General features: G+C 46.9%; 1 protein-coding gene across 1 annotated transcript; it reads right to left on the reverse strand.

The window, feature by feature from the left end:
* Positions 1-6,826: 6,826 nt before the first annotated feature.
* TENT5B (terminal nucleotidyltransferase 5B) lies at positions 6,827-17,401 on the reverse strand. The gene is made up of 2 exons (XM_084609657.1): positions 17,023-17,401; positions 6,827-10,469 (listed from the first exon to the last, which is right to left on the reverse strand). Exons 1-2 carry the CDS (start codon positions 17,194-17,196, stop codon positions 9,450-9,452), a joined length of 1,194 nt encoding a protein of 397 aa, XP_084465783.1. The 5' UTR covers positions 17,197-17,401; the 3' UTR covers positions 6,827-9,449.
* Between the last annotated feature and the right edge of the window lie 1,081 nt (positions 17,402-18,482).

Raw genomic sequence — 18,482 nt, forward strand, 5'->3', positions numbered from 1 at the left:
AACACACACAGATGAAATTCCTGCTTCCTTTGCTAGGGCCTGCTGCATACTCAGCTTACCCATCTGCAGCGTGTCGGGGAATCAGATCAGCAGACCCGAACCCTGCATCTTTTCATGGATCCTTTGTAAAGTCCTTTATTTCCGCAGCTTCCCAACACTCATAGGGCTGAGGTCCTCTGGCTACACTTGCCCCTGTGGGTGACTAGACACTTCAGGGACCGGTGCAGATCAATACCTACAATGGACTAGATGGATAAAAGCTACGGCCCAAATCAAATCCTCACAGACCAACTCACAGTGCCTTATTTCCACTTGCTTAAACAAAGCCTTGAACTTCACTGGCTCTTTATTCTCCACAGCTCAAGGAGAGAGGAAAGTTGGGGCTGCAGCTTAAACACCAGACTAGGACTCAGAAGACCTGTTCTGCCGCAGGTTCCCTGAGTGGCTTGGACAAGGCAGTTCATCTTGCTGGCCTTGTGGCCCCAAGGGAGCAATATTCATCCTTCTTTTCTCCCTGCGCTCGGGTATGCAGATCATAAGCTCGTGTGCATGTCTTTTACGCTATGTTTGTACAGCCCCTAGCACAGCGGAGCATTGATCTGGTTGGATCCTTCTGTGTTACCGGAATACAAATAATAAATAAACTAAATAATAGTAACAACAGGCCTGCTCCTGCCAGATGCTGGCTGTCTCAGTTTCCACTGATGTGACTGTATGAGGCCCTACCCTAGGACTGGGCTCTAAGTGACATTAAGGGACAGATTGCGATGTCCTTACTCATGTTAAATAGTACCTTGCACTACAAGTAGTCTGACTGGGATTACTAGTGGATTAAGGCTCTACTCAGTGCGTGCTAAGGTATCACAGAGTTATACTCTGGCCCAGAGTTAGTATTTCTGGTTCAAAGACCAAATTCTGCAAGAAAGAACCATCAGGTACATTACAAAGCCCTCAAGACAGATGTGGAAACATGGGCCCTAAGCCTTCAAGGAAGCACAGATTTTCCACAACTCCCACGGACGTTAACGTAGATCCAATGCTGCAAATTACATTGCAACTCTCTTGCTTTATGCCTGTCCAGCCATGCCGAGAATTAGGGGTTGTTTTTGCCAGGGTTGCAGCCCTGGCCGAAGAGTTCAATGACTAAAAATGGACTCAGGCAGACAATTATCCTTTCATGGAGTGAAGGCTGATGCTTTCGGAAGATCTATGCTGCAGCAATGAGAAAACCCCTCTGCTAAGTGTAATTATACCCTTGGTGACCTGTACTTTGCAATTTGCCATTTCCATGCTAGTATACCGGAATTGCTACAGTATGAGCCATTGACTGCTGTTTGGGGTGGGGGTGGTGGGGGACTGGCTCAGCTGGTTCCACCACTGCTATTTGAAAATGGGGGGAAGGGAGGGCGGTGGGTTGGTAAGTAGCACATTAACCTTATGTCCAGTCTTTAAGGAATTCATTCAGCATTCATTACGAGAGCAGTAGTTACATGAGTCATTCTGTGAATATGTGGATTTAACAGGGACTTCAAGCAGAAGCAACATATAATTGCACATTAGAAGAAGGATGCTTAAAGTAATCAGATGTTCCAGCCACAGTCCACCACCCTGCTAGCTTTATTGGGGGAAGGGGGGGAAGGGAAGGGGTGTAACCCATCCAACTCCTCCTCAGGCTCAGAGACAAAATGTAGGCCGCACAAACACCACTCAGGACACCACTTGCTCCCTTTGCAACCAAGGCAGGGTGACACTGCTCTCAGTGAAACCACATTTTGACACTGCCAAGATAAGAAATGTAAATATGCCGTGGTGGCACGACAGGGCAAGGATCAGCCGGAGCGGTAGGCATTGGGATGGATCCTTTGGGGTGCTGAGGGCTCCCAAACCCCACTGACTGCAGTAGAAGTCAGGAGCCTGCCCGCGGACCCTCCCAGGATCGGGCCATGAGGATTGCTCGGCTGGAAACAAACACAAGTTGGACAGTGATTATGCCAGGTCAGTGTTCTTGGAGAGCAGTCCTGTTTTAGGCAGAGATGAGCATGGTGCTGGAGGACAGAAGTTTCATAGGCAGTTAGGAGCAGTTGAGGACGGAGTTTAGCATGAGGGGGTGAAAACGCACGCTCCCTCTCATTACCGCAGCAGGGGACAGCTTATCACATCTCGTCTTAACCTTCCTATTGGCCCAGCTCCGTCAACGTGCCGGCTTCCAAAACCAAGGCTCCCTCAGAACACCTAGCCCCTGTGGAGCGCTTCCCCCACCTCCGTAAGGATCGTTGTCCTTATCTTCCCAACGGGGTCACTGAGGAACGGAATAGCGAAGAGACTCTCCCGGGGCCAAAAACCAAGACAATGGATGAGCTGAAAGTATAACCTGTCTACTGGCTAGCATGTATTGTGTAGTTGGGTTACCCATGAGATGCAGGAGACAAATTGATCTAGGGCTTTTTACTTTGTTGGTTTGTTTTAAATAACACTCCCGAGCAGGAGTACTAGCTTGGCTGAGCTAACCATTCGTGCAATCTGCTCATCTTCACATAGCAAGTCAGTGGCTCAGCCTAGAGGGAAGCATCCCCATTCCCAACCCTAGCCCCCCCATGCAAGACAAACCTGTAGGGTGAGGCTGGGTCCTCCTAGAGGAAGATCTCAGGCATTGTGTCTGGTCTTCAAGCACAAGGGCCCAGATAGCATTAAAGGCCAGAAAGGACCATCTAGACTGACCACCTGTATATCATAAGCCACTCACAGGGGATTAGAGTAGATGACCCTTGCGGCCCCTTCAAACCCCCTGGTTCTATGATTCTATGAACACCCACACACAAAACCCAACAATGGAAATTAGATCAAAGTATTACAGCCCACAGGAGACTAACTATTATGTGCCACGGATGCAGTGAGCTAATACCTGAGGCCCCTGAGATGCCAGGGAGTTGACTAAGTGAGGTGTACCCAGATAATCCCAGCAAACGACCTGCACTCCATGCTGCAGAGGAAGGCAAAAAGCCTGCAAGGTCACTGCCAATGTGACCTGGGGAAACGTTCTTTCACAACCCCACCTATGGCCATCAGTTAGACCCTGAGCATGAGCCAGCCAGCTAAGCACAGGAGAGGGAACATCCTCGGTGCCATCTCAGAGCCCTGGCCTTCCCTGTGCAGCAGCTCATCTCCAACTGTGGCTCTCTCTCAGAGAAAGGAGATAAAAAAAAGCCACCAACGGGAAGTTAGGAGCCTAAACATCTTTGAGTAGGTGCAGGTGCAAGAGCCATAAGAAACAATATCCCCAGTAGAGTAAGGGAAGCAGGGCAAATAGTCTACAAGCAGAGGGCACGTGCTGGTGAACACCGCCTCTACAGCTGATCTTAATGGGAAGATACCACGGGCCAAGCCTTCAGTTTCTCAAGTGTTCCCAGGGGCCCATGCTAGGATAAAATGAAATCCCATTTGTGGGAATTCAGCCTAACCTATAATCTCAAGTGAGCAGCCAATGGCTGGATGCCAGAATACAAGATGTGCTCATTCCAGTCAGCAGTAGAGCAAGTTATCGTCTGCATATGTGTTACTTTGAAATGGAGGTGGTGCTCGGTACCTCAGAGAATCAGGCTCTTTGCTTGGACAGCATTAATCAGGCAAGCTGCCTACACTCTCAAGAACACAGTCAAGGGACAGACAACTTCTGTGACGTCGTCTGTCCTATCCCTGCTGCCCTGGGTCCGCTGGGAACAAACTGCCTTCCTCGTATCTGCAGATCAATGAGACATTTGTCTTGTGCTTGGCATCGGGCAGGCTGCAAAGCTTCCGTGCGCCGGATCGCCTAAACACAGCTATAAATGGAAAGAGGAGCCTCACAGACAGAGGCTGGTCTCATTCTGTGCTCTCACATTAGCACATTTAACACCCCAGCATCACACCAGCAACAAGGGGGCAGCGTGGCTAGAGGGGAAACTGCAGTGTAATGTAAAAGATCAGCTAATTGCCACCTCTAATTACAGAGATTAGTCCTGTCACGGCATTCAAAATGCATCTTAATTGCAGGCATTAATAAAAGTGGGTGACACCCTCTGAACTCCAAGGTTAGGGACAACAGCTGAGAGCTACAAGATTGCGTGTCCTTAAAACACGGAGCTGGCGGCAGTCCAAGACTCCCGGGTTTCGCTGTTTGTTCATTTTCTGAGATGCCTGGCCCAGACCATCACCTCCTGGGACCTGTCCCCTCCAACGGCAGAAACAGCAGCCACAGGCACTTTGATGAACATAGATTGTACAGCCCAAGCCCTCGGAAACACTGTAACTTTCTACTATGGACCTGGAGCGCCAAAACAGGCCTGCCTCCTAGGCAATCCTATCTCATGGACAGATGGGGAAACCAGTTAAATGACTTCAGCCAAGGCCACATAAAATCCGTGGCAGGGCTAGGAAGAGTCGCCAGATCCGACTCTCATTCTTGGGCCTCGGCTATCCAGTAAGCCTTCTCCATTTCATTAAATACAGTGAGTTCCCTTTAAACATCACTGAGTAGGGGTGACAAATCTGTATTTATATTTGCCATCCAGCCAACGTTACTGCAGCAGCTTAGGCTGTTCTGATGGCTCATTGTTGGCCTGCAACTGCCTCTGCAAAGTGGTGACAGTAGCTTAAGGGAAGCAACTCAGAACTTCTGGGACCTTCTTTTGAGCTCCCGTGTCGCAAGCTTGGCACATCAGACTTCAGATCTTAGTCTATAAATCGGAAAGCCCTGCCCCAGCCCTGCCTTGCCAAAAAAGAGGGAGGTGATTGCAGAGGGAACACCTACAGCCCTCTTAGCAAAGGCATTTACCATCAGCTGCCTCAAATGGAGAGAGGCGGAGGGGGGTTTTATGGCAAACTGATGGCCCTAGGGAGGGGTGCTTAGGGCCACCTACTACTATTGATGGAAAAGCCAGCAGCCAGTTTGGGAGTAAAGCCCTTAACAAGGGTCAAGAAGCAACAGGTTCTTCAGAACAAGCCTGTGCCACCAGGACTGCCGCTGTCCCCTTGCAAACCATATGGCTCATGCTGGCCCGCATCTCCTCACGTGGCATTATGACACCAGCATACGCGGTCAGCAAGAAATTGGATTGTCTGCTGCATCCATATCCCTGCAAAACTGAGGCTCTCCCATGGCCCTGGATGCTGATGCACTGTTGGGAATTTAGCTCTACATGCTGCACTAGGAAAGACATCGCTTTATAAATGAGAAATTAAGCCCAGAGCAGGTGTTTTAAGACTTAATGGAACTGCTGTGTCCCCCATGGCCGAGCTAGGACTAAGATGCCACTACTAGAGTTTAGGTATGCACACAATTTGAATACAACCCACTCGCAGCTGTAGCATGCCTCTCTCTTTGTTCAGAGCAAGAAAGAGACCCCACGTTTTGAGAAAATATATATTTTTATTTGGTTAAACAAGAGGGACCCAAATCTCAGTTGTAAACATTGATAGCTCCTTTCTGATAACTAGTACTTTCCACCAGCATCCCTTTGTATAGTTTGATCCGCTCCAACAATGAAAGGCCCTGACAACTCTGTCAGGAGTTTTGCTGCTCCACTCAGGCTCACACCAATTGAGAGAGGCAGCTTATTCACTAGTTCATGCACAGTCATTGTGGGACCTAGGGGTAGCATAGAGAAGACAACCTGAAAGGGAACTAGAAAGAGTCACTTTTAAAATGACTTTCTATTCTCCCCAGCCCCTGCAAGCTAAGGCACACTTGGGGTGGGTAGAAGGAGTTTTGAAGGGGATATGAAGTTTTAGTTCATGAAAGTTACATACCAACAAGATGCATCAGCTGTAAGCAGTGCGCAAGTATCCTAAGAGGCAGGGCTAGGAGTTGGTTTCAGTAGAAGCCAACAGCTGTAGAAGAAGGGCAAGACTCCTCCTGCTTTGGAGAGGGACAGCAATGGGTGCATTCCTGCCTGGGTTAGGCTGGTGCCAGCCCAATAGCAGCAGCCACATTGGACTTAGGACAAACGGGATTTGGCCTCATGGTGTTTGGTCTAGAAAAGCATGTGTTTCTTGTTGCTGGAGATGCCATCCCGTTCATGGCTACTGTAACCGAACTTCAGGCAGTTCTAGCTCGATTTCCCATACTAAGGAAGTATCACAGCTGGCTAGGCATGGTGATTAGTGCCAGCATTTTCAGAACAGCTCACACCCCCCCGAGGAGAGGTCAATAGTGAGAGCTAAACTCAAGTGACCAGAGGGGAGCCAAGCATTTTTGAAAGTTTGCACCTATCTAAGGTGTCTACCCCACAAGACGTTAAGACTATGTTTACACATCTAGTTGTAGCAGCTGAGCAATTTACCCACTTGAGGCTCTGTCAGTGTTTTACAGTCCATTGCTGCCACTTAGTAAGATTGCCCCCAGCAGTGTTTAAATACTCCCCACACAATTTTCACAGAGGCCAAATGTTGTGGGATAAACTATTCCCTACCAACTACTGCTAGCCCGTTAACACCCTCCCAGGGCCAGTGATTTGACAAGCAGCTCGGGAAGGAATGGTGCACTATATTGAAGTAGAAAAATCTTGTTGGGTGCTGGCATGCTTCTCTCTCTTCCTGCCACATGAACAGAGCCTACTCCAGAGGCTTGAGTAGGCTCTGTTCTAGGGACTCAACTGCCTGAAGTGCAAACAAGGAGCGTTTAGGCACCATGATTAAAAGAACCTAAATTCCAAGGACTGTGCACACAGTCCTCCAATCTCATGCCAACTCATCCAATTTGTAGATCTATCAGTCATTTTTAGTGGGGGCAGGGTCTGAAATAGTAAAGCTACCCTACCTACCCTTGTGTGTGAAGTAAACAACAAATCTGTTGAATTTAATACACTGTATTTATTTGTAACAGATTCTAAAGAATCTAGTGAGTCTACGTCAAGTCCATTGCATGACAAGTGATACAGATGCAGGGGGAAAATATGTACATTTGAAACAAAATTAAGAGTGCCAGACTACTGGAATCTTCAGATTTTCTACAAGTGGCAGCATCTCATCCTGCAAGGAATCAACCACTCCCATTCCCCACACACTCCACAAATCAAAAGTGCAGCCTTCTTTTAAGTTTTCCCCATCAAGCCTTTAGCTGTAGGGAAATTTTACATTCTGTTAGAGAAAGAGGGAGTTCTGTCACTGCCCTGGAAAGATCAGAGTTTAGTGCATCTACCTTTACACTTTGTGGTAAGGAGTATGAGAGAAGCCTCCCTGCCCGAAAAAAGAAAAACGTGCAGCATGCTACAGATCAGCTGTGTTAATAGTAAGTTTAATAAAAAATGCAAAGCCAGGTCTCCCCTTAAAGTGAGTCTCTGAGTGAGGATTGCATGTCTAGAGATCCTAGTTAGTTTTCCAAAAGACATCCTTTAAACCAGTTTTTCAGCACAAGGAAAAACTAAATTTGAAACCCCCCTATGTCAGGCATTGCCACAGGAAGCAGGCTCTGGGCATCAAGAAGTTACATGTAGCAGAGTTTACCCCATAAGCTGTATCAGGATTACTTGTGTAAATAAACTTGTACAGTCTGAGAGCATGAGGTCACAGTAGGTTTAACAAACTATGACAGGTAGTGGCAGGGCCCTGTTCTTACTGGATAAAGATGAAAGGAGCAAAGTTGGAACAGATTTGTTTAAGCCTGTTAGTATTCAGAGAAGTGCATGCACAAGCTCCAACCCTCCCTCCCCATTCCCCCCTGAAGGTAAAATTCTGGTTATACATATTCCAAGTATCTAATCTTTATTAGATTGTTCAATGTGCCCAGCTGTGGTACAGTTTTATAACCAGAAAACAAGTTAGTAAAAATAGTCAAGTATTAGCCTCTGAGGAAGCACCATGAAGTGACTAGTGTTGTCTACTCCCAGAGCTGCGCACTTATCTTTTTGAAGAGAAGATGCCTGATGTCTCAGCTGTACCAGCTTTACAAACCCATGCATCGTTAAGTCTCAAATGTGATGTTGCAAAAGAATGGGTAAGCAGTCCAGACATCTCAGGGCAGGACTGTTTGTACTCCACACACACCCCCACAACTTCAAAGGCAGAACATTTGCCTAAGAGACACTAAAATGCTCTCAGACAAAGGTTTGTTGTGGTTTTTTTAAAAAGACAGTTTTTTTTTTTTTTTTTTGCACAAAAGAAGTCATGTTTCATTTCTAAGCATTTTACATTCGTAATCTCATATCTGTTGCTCAGATGTGGAATTGTGTAGCTGAAAAAACAGGCTGCTTTTGACAAAAGGACCAAGGGCACAGGAAGGAAGATTTATTCTCTAGCCAAGGCAGGCTAGGATCAAGAGAATCTGCTAGGACTCTACAGCTGAATCTAATACTTGAGGGACAGGGCTCTAAGCATTTTACCTAAAACTGGCTCCAGCCTACATAAAAGCAACTGCTATGGTCAACGGTTTGACTAGCCAATAGTTGGTTTGTGCTTCAGGACAAGCCTGGTCTTTCCCAGATTGGCCAGCTGGCCACTGGTTGGTTTGTGCATTGAAACCATACTGCATGCCAAAAAGCAGCAGCATTTCAAATTCCCTAGAAGACATAGCTTTGTACTAGTCTAACCAAGGGCAGACTCCCAAACAGATCCTTTGCTTTACTGTTTATGTACACAAGTTGCTGAAAATTTTGGCACTGCTGATTTGGGAGCTTTTTAGTGACTAACTGGATAGGCCTCTACTGCTTCCCATCTCCATAAAGCTCTGCACAGCATTCTCCACAATGCAATTCTTCCCCAGCCCCAGTGTCTCATGTTACATTCAATGCCAACCCCCACCTCTGTGCAACTCAGCTTTGACTACTATTAGATACTATTAGCTAGTCCTTCACGAGCAGCAAGCCATGCCAAAAGCCTTCGCAATATGTCACCTGCAATCCAACATCTGTTATGTTACGAGAAATGATCAAATGACCCCCTCCCATCCAAAACAAAAACACATTTTCATCAAGACATCCCCACACAAGCACTTGGGGACCATAGCCCCTGCCAAAAAAAATAAAAAAATAAAGGTTTACAGTACAATTGTGTTTATATTGTTACAGGCACTTAACAGGATTCTTTGGTCCTTCAAAGGAATCAGCCACTCTGGCTTCTATCTTCAGAAACCATGAGTCTGCACAACCCTTAAAACCTCCTGCACTAAAGGAAATTCAGACTGATTTGCATTTCAGGGCAGTGCAGCTTTACCTTTAGCCTAACCCTACAATCCCCCTAACTCCCCTGTTGCCTACATAATTCATAAGTCTTCCTGCAAACATTTCAGATCTACAGTTTCCATAACACTGCACATCCAATCTCCACAGCGTATAGCAGACAGCTAGTTCCAACAAACTTGGGAAAAAAAAACTCTTGAGAAAGAGTCCAGTATATTGCCTTTTGTCACAGTTCTTCCAGAAGGCTGGCAAGGCCAGGGAGCAGCCTGGACTACAGATCCTAGAGAGTGTTGTCCATGCTCAGTTACAAGGAAGCCATGTTGGGTAGGAGTGACTGCAAGGCAAAAGGGGCTGCACATGGGTGACATAGTAGTTGAAGTTTATTTCGCTGACATATGGTGCTGGCTGATAGTAGCAGGTCACATTGGTTACTGTTGGGATGATGTTCTGCTCAGCCAGCACCCTCACAGCCAGCATGGCAATGAGGTTCAGAGTTTGCCTCCTTTCGTGTCCCATCAGGCACACTGTACTTTCATTCACCACTCGGTGTAGGGTCATCAGGCAGTCATACCTTTTGCTCTCCATCCCAACAAAGTGACTCTGAAGATAACACTCGAGCTTCCGCTGCTGTTCTCCAATGTCAGAAAAGTCTATGAAAAACCTGGAGCACATGTACCTCTGTAACGCCTTCATATCTACTTCTGACTTGGGCTTAAACCCCCTCACCAGGAGATTGCAGTACTTCAGAAGCCCACCACCTCTGATTTCTTCTGGGTTCCTGGTGGCAATGATTCGGTTCCTGAGATGGTCCATTGCCTCCCCAAAGTCCCCATACATGCTTTCCCCAGTGATTGTGGGGTGGAAGTTCTCAGACATGGGGTTCTCTGAGCACTCTCTGAATAGTAACAGAGAATCCAATATAATCTGGAAGGAGTCCACACTGAACTCAAACTGCCGTCTGAGAGAGTCCACAAATTTGAGTTCCACATTTTTCCCACTGTTATTGGACAGTGATATAAGGCTCCAGCGGTCTGTTTCATTACATACTTTCACTAGCTTCTGCACATATGCCTCCTTCAGAGTCATGGGGGTGATCTTGTCTTTGTTTACTCCTTCTGGGAGGAAGTCCAGGAGACAGTCCATGACCACATCTTTAACTAGCTGGAAAGAATCCTCACTCTTCAGATCCACACAAAAAATGAGGTCCAGGTCTTTGTACCCCAGGCCACTATCTTGATGTAGGACATGGCTAGCTGCTGAGCCATTCAACCTGACATTATGGACTGCAATTCCCTTCTTTTCCAGACGGCTGCGGACCACCTGAGATACAGAGAGAGAGACACACACAGACAGTCATTGTCTATATAGAACACTACTTTAGTACTTAGACTGGGATGTTAGAACTGAAATTGGGCTTGCATGTTGAAGTAGGTCATGCCAGCATAACAAAAAGGAGATGGTTATCATTCCTATTACAAACAGGGAAGTTTGGAGGTACTCCAGAGACAAAGGCTACAGAGAAATGTTCACTTCAAAGGCTATGTGTTTGCAGCAGCCACAGGATTTAAAAGGGGCCTCAACTGCTTGTTCTTACATTAAAGTGCTCCTGGCAGAAAGTGAACATCTGTACTTCTGCTTCTGTCCTACAGCGGTTAACTGCTCCCACCCCATTATCTCCAGGCAGCAACTGTCTGAGCAGGTTCATTGCAAGATCTGTTTCCTCAAGTCTCTTGATTCTTATCAAATAAAAAAGTCTTAAGTAACAGTTTTGGCCATTAATCTGGAACTGCAACTGATCCAGGGAGAAGTGCCCAAATGCAGAAACAGTGACGTCCCACTTTTTATTTGATTAGAGTAGCTGTAGCATGTTTCAGAAGATGTTCTCCCTAACCTTGCCAAGACTCATTAAAGGCAAACTAAGAAGCTACAGTTGCTAAAATGCACTTGCCATGAGTATGCAAGTTCATGTCTTAACTGGTAAGTGTATCCTAATAATTTCCAGTGTGTCAGTATTTTGCATTTGACACCTTGCCAGGTTTAAGAAGCAGTTTTTAATCTAACAGGTGTTACCTGAGCAATTTTAATCGTGCCTCCTCAATATTGACACACCCACAAATACACCTCTGAAGCTTTGTTAAATATGAAGCTGAATCACTTTCGTGATTACTTAAACATGCATTAGGGTGAAATAACCCTATGATCATAAAATATGAACTACCTATTCCAGACATCAGCTAGCAATTGAGGATGGTAACTTCCTCTTAGCAAAAGATTTGAGCTCTATATTAAACTCAGTCAGGACCTCAAACTGAGTACTTTGGCAGAGACTCATTCGTCATCTTCCTTTAATATCAAGATATTCAGACAAAAAGTTGAAAATTAAGGCTGTGAAACCAACATAAAGAAAGCCTCAGAATAAAAAAAACAAAAGCTAAACTTCAACTTGATTTGCCTAATGTGCTCCTGAAATTGACGTGTTTGGGCCCAACAGGCAAGAGGATTATTCCAGAACAAATAGTTCAGCCACAGCTTTGAATGTAACTGGAACCAGTTCCAGTCTAGTAAAGTTTTTTTTAAAATAGAGTTCAACTAATCTAACAATTTAAGCTATGCTCCACTGCAGTTATTGACTGTGACTCTTCCTTTTCCAGCTGGAGAGGGTGTCCTATTAACCAATAAGAGTCAGACCCATGAACTAGACTAAGAATTCCATTTTGGATTAAGTTTAACAGGAAGTTGGAGAGCCACCAATACTTACTGGAAGGTTAATGGTATCAAAACGACACTAATTTATATCAGCTAGTTTTGTGAAGGCTAGGTACTGCAAGTCTGAAACTGCACTTTCAAGCAAGTAGAGGGTATCCTGGTGAAAGCTATGAATGTTGGAAAACACGGAATTTAACAACTTTTTTACACTTGTGATTTTTACAAGATGTGGTTCTTATGCTGGCATTTCCTAGTTACTCTCTGGCAGGAGCTACTGTAGCTGAAGTTGGACATTTGCCTGGACTCACTGCCAAATTTTAAGATTCACATATCAAGCCACAGGGAACGAGTAAGCCATCTACTATTAGAGATGTCAAATACCCACTAGTGCATGCACCCTTACCAACATGTCAGGTAGATTAGTTTTAGATCCAACTAAGTAGTTAGGAGTAAGTTCACACCAGATTTCGCGACAGTGCATAGTTAGGTTGCTCATTTTCACATACTGAGTAGACATTTCCATCTCCCATTTAATGGGCAAAGAATGCTTTCTACCTAGGAATTGTTTGTTTATAATAGATTCAAATAAGTTCAGAGTACAAAGTAAGAAACTTCATACCAATTATGGTCAATCACAGTGACCACGTTAGACCAGATACAAAATTGTGTCTTTTCCCCCAGGTACATATTATTTTGAATATGATGTGGGGACTACAGTTTGTACTAGTCAGTCTAATATTAGATATAGGTGAAGAAGATTGATGCAGTATCAGGAGAAGGGTTTGGATTAAACTAAAAGTCTCAAACCGGAGATCTTTGCTGTATACAAGTAATAGAAACTCAGACCCCGGCTGGCTTAAGATTCATCCCAAGACCTAGAAGACAGAAGTTTTAGATCCATGGTTCAATATCCCCGCTCTCTGAAATTCAGTGGGGTTTATGGTTGCAGTTCTCTGAATAGTCCAAACGCCCATGGCCAGAAGAGTTTAAAACATTAACAGCCCACGAAGGTAGAACACTGGCTATGTGTCCAACTGCCTAACAATACAATCCTGCTCCAATAGAAATAAATTGGAATTTCTCATTGACAAGAATGGCAACATAAGAACAGCCAGACTGGGTCAGACCAAAGGTCCACCTAGCCCAGTATCCTGTCTTCCAAGAGTGGCCAATGCCAGGTGCCCCAGAGGGAACAAACTGAACAGGTGATCACCAAGTGATCCATCCCCTATCATCCATTCTCAGCTACTGGCAAACAGAGGCTATGGACATCATCTTTGCCCATCCTGGGTAACAGCCACTAATGGACATATCCTCCATGAATTTATTAATTTTTTTGAACCAAGCCTTTAGGAGAATTCAAATGTCTGGAGAGTCTCTCATGGATCACACCACACTGTTCCAAAGGATACCTGCCCATGCAGAAGGCTGGATACAAGTAGTAGGATCTGTTGTCCCAACTGTAGAGCGAGAAGAGCATTTGAAATCTATTACTCACTGCTAGCACTAGGATAAAGCAGAGGAGATAGACAAGTGTTCCTAAGAGGATTGTCAGTTTCATCAGAAGCAGGTCAGTAGTACAGAGTACCTCACTATATATGGTACAGCTGAGCAATTCTGACAATCAGATGGCAGGCCCAAACAAAACCGGCCTGCATTTTGGCCTGGTATTCTCTACATCATGAGAGTAGCTGGTTATATATAACCAAGCATTACAAAGTGGCTGCCTTTTTAGGTTACTTGTTTCAGATTACTCAGACCTAAACGCTGAGACTGCCAACGTGCCTGGTCAGAATTACTGTCTTCAGTATTTACCGTAAGTTGCTAGTGGCAAGATTGTAAACATCCTTTAATCAGCTATTACACAGCTGAGACTAAAGGAAGAAAGTTTCACTCCAGTTTAGTTACTGTTCAGGTATTAAGTTTCACAATTGGTGGAACATTTGATGCTAGATATCTGGCTTCTGCCAATGTCAGCTTTCCACTACTTTACACAAATCAAGCTTGGCACTCTAATAGCTTCCTATCATTTGCTTCATTAAATCTTTCGTGTCATACATATGCACTTCAACAAAATTTGAAAGTCCAACTGAGTTAGCATGAATTTAAGGGCTTTACGTTAGCCGAAGTCACATTGCTTTGCATAAAAAAAGGCATTTTTCAAATGCCACTTGATCAATTTCCAAACTTAAGTGAAGTACTCCAAGAGCTAGAGATCTAGAAATCCTAGATTAGTTTCTTGTGAAAGCCAGTTTGTGAATAGACTTTTTAATTAGAAGCCAACATGCTTGATTTTATATTTGATGAGTCATTACTAAGGAATGAAGAAGCCTCCCTTCCGTGAATATGCAGCAGCTTACTTGAACTAGACAACCAGCAACCGTATTAGGATGTTATGTGGAAGATGTGTGCACCTGATGCACAAATGGAGACTCAAGGATCCACCACAGTGCAAATGCAGAGACCACCAAGCCATGGGGCACTTGTTCGTGTGTTCAATCTTTTCATTTTCAGGAGATTGAGTGCTCTGCATCTCCTGAAGCCCTCAAATGAATGTCAAGCCTTTCTACTAAGCTGTGAATGCTGCTATTTCCATTTGAAAGAAGTGTCATATTAAAGCACACTGGTTACAACTTTATGGTAACCAATCCCTGTTAATTTGGGAAGATTAAATTATGGCATAGAGCAGTGGTTTTCAAACTTTTTTTCTGGCAACCCAGTTGAAGAAAATTGCTGATGCCTGCGACCCAACAGAGCTGGGGATGAGGGGTTTGGGAGGGGCTCAGGGCTGGGGTGCAGGCTGCAGGGTGGGGCTAGGAATGAGCTCCAGGTTTGGAGGGGCTCAGGGCTGGGAACAAGGGGCTTGAGGTGCAGGGTTGGGGCATGGGGTTACCTCAGGCAGCTCCCAGTCAACGGCACAGCACAGGTGCTAAGGCAGGCTTCCTGCCTGTCCTAGCACCGCGGACCATGCTGCGCCCCGGAAGCAGCAAGCAGCAGATCCGGCTCCTAGGTGGACGTGTGTGCAAGTGGCTCTGTGCAGCATAATGCATTTTATGCCAACAGTTTAAATATGCACTCCCCTTCAAGCTTTGCAACCCAGATTTTGCAGCTCTGGGAAACTCCAGTTGGCACCACTTGAATCATTGGACAAGCTGATATTCTGTTTACTCTGCCTTAAGTGAGAAGTAACTTATATTTACAATTCATTTTTAATCTAGTGTTTTGGTAAAGAAGCCAGTTTCCAACTTGTTTTGAGTTCACAGTGATCCTTTCACATTAAGCATTACTTTTGTTTTAGTTACCTATGGAGCAAACGATAGATTAAGTCCCTAGTGGTCCTAAATCCGCCCATAATAAAATGGAACAGAAGACATTCTCTTAAATGTCTACTGACACTGCGATACAAGTGGTGTAACTGTGCGAGCAATACTAACTGCATCAGTTTGTCCTTACACAGCTAAAGCTTCGCTTTTATTATTCAGACCTCAGAAGTCTGGAATGGGGTCATCGGGTCCCAGCATTAATTTACATTGACAAATCCAGACACTTAACATCTCCTTGACATTCTGACAAGGGAGGCTGAACAGTATTGCTTTAAGCGGCATAAAAAAGGCTCAGCTAATTCACAGACTAGTTGAGGTGGCCATGAGTGCATTTTTTGCAGTACCTGCTGCATCTATCCTATTGTAAAGCTTCTCACAGCCTTCCTGTTACAGAAGCTAACCTGGGCTGATGGAGTCTGAATTTAGTTATTACAAACATCTGTTTTTAGTATGTGCAGTAATGTAGTCCCATGTTGCCCTCTACTGATGTGGCAGTTCTAAATGAAATTTACATGAATAAGATATTAGATTATGCATGTTGTCCTGGATCCAAGATGGAGTTTTTAGGTTAACAGGAAAATGTCAACATGAAGACAAGGGACAAGCCAAGATGCAGTAGAATATCAGTAGATACAGGGAATCTAATACGAAGGCAATTCTGAATGACTTTGCCTGTGATGACCCCTCGGTTTTCTGTACATCACATGCTTCAGTCTGGGCGAGGCAGCAGCAAGATTCAGAGGCCTTGCATAGTAAGAGATGGATGCAGAGCGAAAAATCTACTATCTTCGCTTCGGCTAGTAGAAGTATTTGCTTCAGCTGGAGAATTCCTCAGCCTGGGTGGCAAGATGCCATGCGTGAGAGACTGAATATCACAGTCTCAGCAGTTTTATTTTCTGCTAGCAGACTTCAAGCCCCATATAAGCAGACAGCGAGAGCAAGCGCGGGACCAGCCTGAGTGCAGCCTCATCAGGGCAGAGTCCAACACTTCTGCACAAACTACTTACGAAAAAATCAGTGAGTCAACAGTGGCCTCTAAAGTTTCTGGTGACCTCCTTCTCCTATACAGGAAGCCTACCAGCTGGTTTAGAAAAACTGGAGATGTTTCAGGTAGCCCCATAGCATGCGCCGCTATGGAGGAGCTGCCCTTGCCCAGACACGCACTTGGTCTCCCATCAAGCAGGGGGATTTAAACACAAGTTGCTCTGGAAAGGGAGACACCCTTTGGCAGAAAATACTGGGTCTCTGCAGATCCCAGCTCCCTCCCACCCCCATGGCAGTTTCTCAAACAGGAGCGGGTCAGAACAGCTCCCATGGGAAGGCGGCCTTTGCCAAGTCACAATGCTCATGTGCTTGGGGGGGGGGGGGACACCCTTTGAAACCAGCTTTAGCTAGCCGATCTGCTGGCTTCCAACAGCCCAGCGCGCAGGACTGCAGCAGAGCCCGTGAACAACGCTGGGCAGGAGCCACCGCACACTTCTACAGGATAGGGGTGACCTTTAACAGGGAGGTGGGTCGCAGAAGGGCCTACAAGGCCCCCTCCTTTGCCAGCACCAGGCACAAGGGACCCCCCCTCCTTCCCCACCATTGTGGTCACACAGTGGGGAGCCACTGGTCCCTCCCCCCCCATACCATGCACAGTGCAGAGCCAGGCACCCCCTCCCCCATACATAGTGGGGGCACCAGGCACCCCTCCCCCCAGCATTGTGCACAGTGGGGAACCAGGCACCTCCTCCCCAGGACCATGCATGGCAAGGGACCCGCCCCCCCCCTTGTCGGGGGGGGGGGGCTCTAGCCAGCACGGACCCCCCCGCCGGGGGTCTGAGGGACACGCCCCCCCTCACCTGCACGATCCTGCGGGGCCGCACGGACAGGGTGGGGAAGTTGCCCCGGCCGTGGATGGGGACAGCCTCGCCCAGGATCTGGTCCAGCCGCTGCACCTGCTCCCAGCTCAGCACGCTGAACCGGCCGCCGGGCCGCTCCGAGCCGCCAGCCCCGGGCGCCCCCGCTGACAGCATCGCCACCCGCCCCGCGCCGCTCCTGGGAAACGCCACCGGAAGCCGAGCTCAAGTCACCCGGAAGCGGACAAGAAAGCAACCGGAAGTGAGGGGCTTTTTAAAAAAAAACAAACAGCAGCAGCAGCAATTATTCTGAGGGGAACTTGCTGAGGGGAACCCGTGTGAACCGGCGCCGCGCGCGAAAGCCCCTCCGCTGCGCGCCGGCTACGCTGAACACTGCGGTCACCTCAGCCCCCGGAGCCGCCTTATATACCCGCCCCGCCGCACCCCGATTGGCCTGGCCCAGCCACCAATCCCCGCAGCGCTCCGACTCCTTCCAGCGCTCTCATTGGCCGCAGGGAGGAGCGGGAGGGGGAGCTGCTTTCCAGATTCGCCAATCGGGGGACGGGACGGGCCGGGACGGGCCGGGGCCGGGGGAGGGAAGGCGGAGCCAAGGAGACGGAGAGGGAAAGCTGGCTCTGGCCCGAGGCCAGGCTTGTCCCCGTCGCTGGACGGGGATCCCGTCTGTGATTGGTCAGGGCAAGAAGGCTGGGATTTAAAGGGACACGCACCGGCCGGAGGGAGCTAGAACTGCCTTGGAATTAGAGGGGATCTCGAGGAGGGAGGGGGGAGCTGGAGCTGGGGGCTTTGGAGGAGGGGGCTTTGGGAGAATGGGAATGAAGTTGGGACTGGGGGTGTGTGGGAATCTGGGGACTGGGGTGGTGCCCTCATGGGGACACCAACAGCAGCTGGGAACAACAGAGCCACCCAGGACTTTGACAGAGCGTACAGGGCCCAGCTGTTTATTTGTACTGGTGCTAGGGAGAGTCACTCTTTCCCCCACTCCAATCACCCTGCAAGGTCCTAGTTCGGTGCTGATTTACCTGCAGGGGGAAGTCAGTGACACCCTACTCTAAACCATCTGTCCCCTGGGTCTAGACATTCAGCAGCTTTCCGGTCCAGGAAGTATATCTTCTCCTGCCCCCTGACTTTCTGTGGTTTGCACGGTCATAATAATACCTTGCATTTTATGACATTTGCTAAATATATGGCAATGCACTGTTTACTTCAGTCCATGGCTTCAAGGCTTTTGCATAGCTTTCCTCCCCAACTAGGAATTTTGTGAAGAAGCTTCAGCTTGAGCCATCATCTACAGTGCTGGTCATGAGGAGTTAAACATGCGTTATGGTGAGAGATTAAAGGAGATCATTCTATTAGTTTATCAAGAGAAGGTTAACAGGCAACTTGATTGCAGTCTACAGTTACTGACACAGGGAAAATATATCTTATACCAGAAGGTTCTTTAA

The sequence above is a fragment of the Lepidochelys olivacea genome (assembly GCF_965140295.1).
Source record: "Lepidochelys olivacea isolate rLepOli2 genome assembly, chromosome: 19".
In the NCBI taxonomy this organism is placed as follows: domain Eukaryota; kingdom Metazoa; phylum Chordata; order Testudines; family Cheloniidae; genus Lepidochelys; species Lepidochelys olivacea.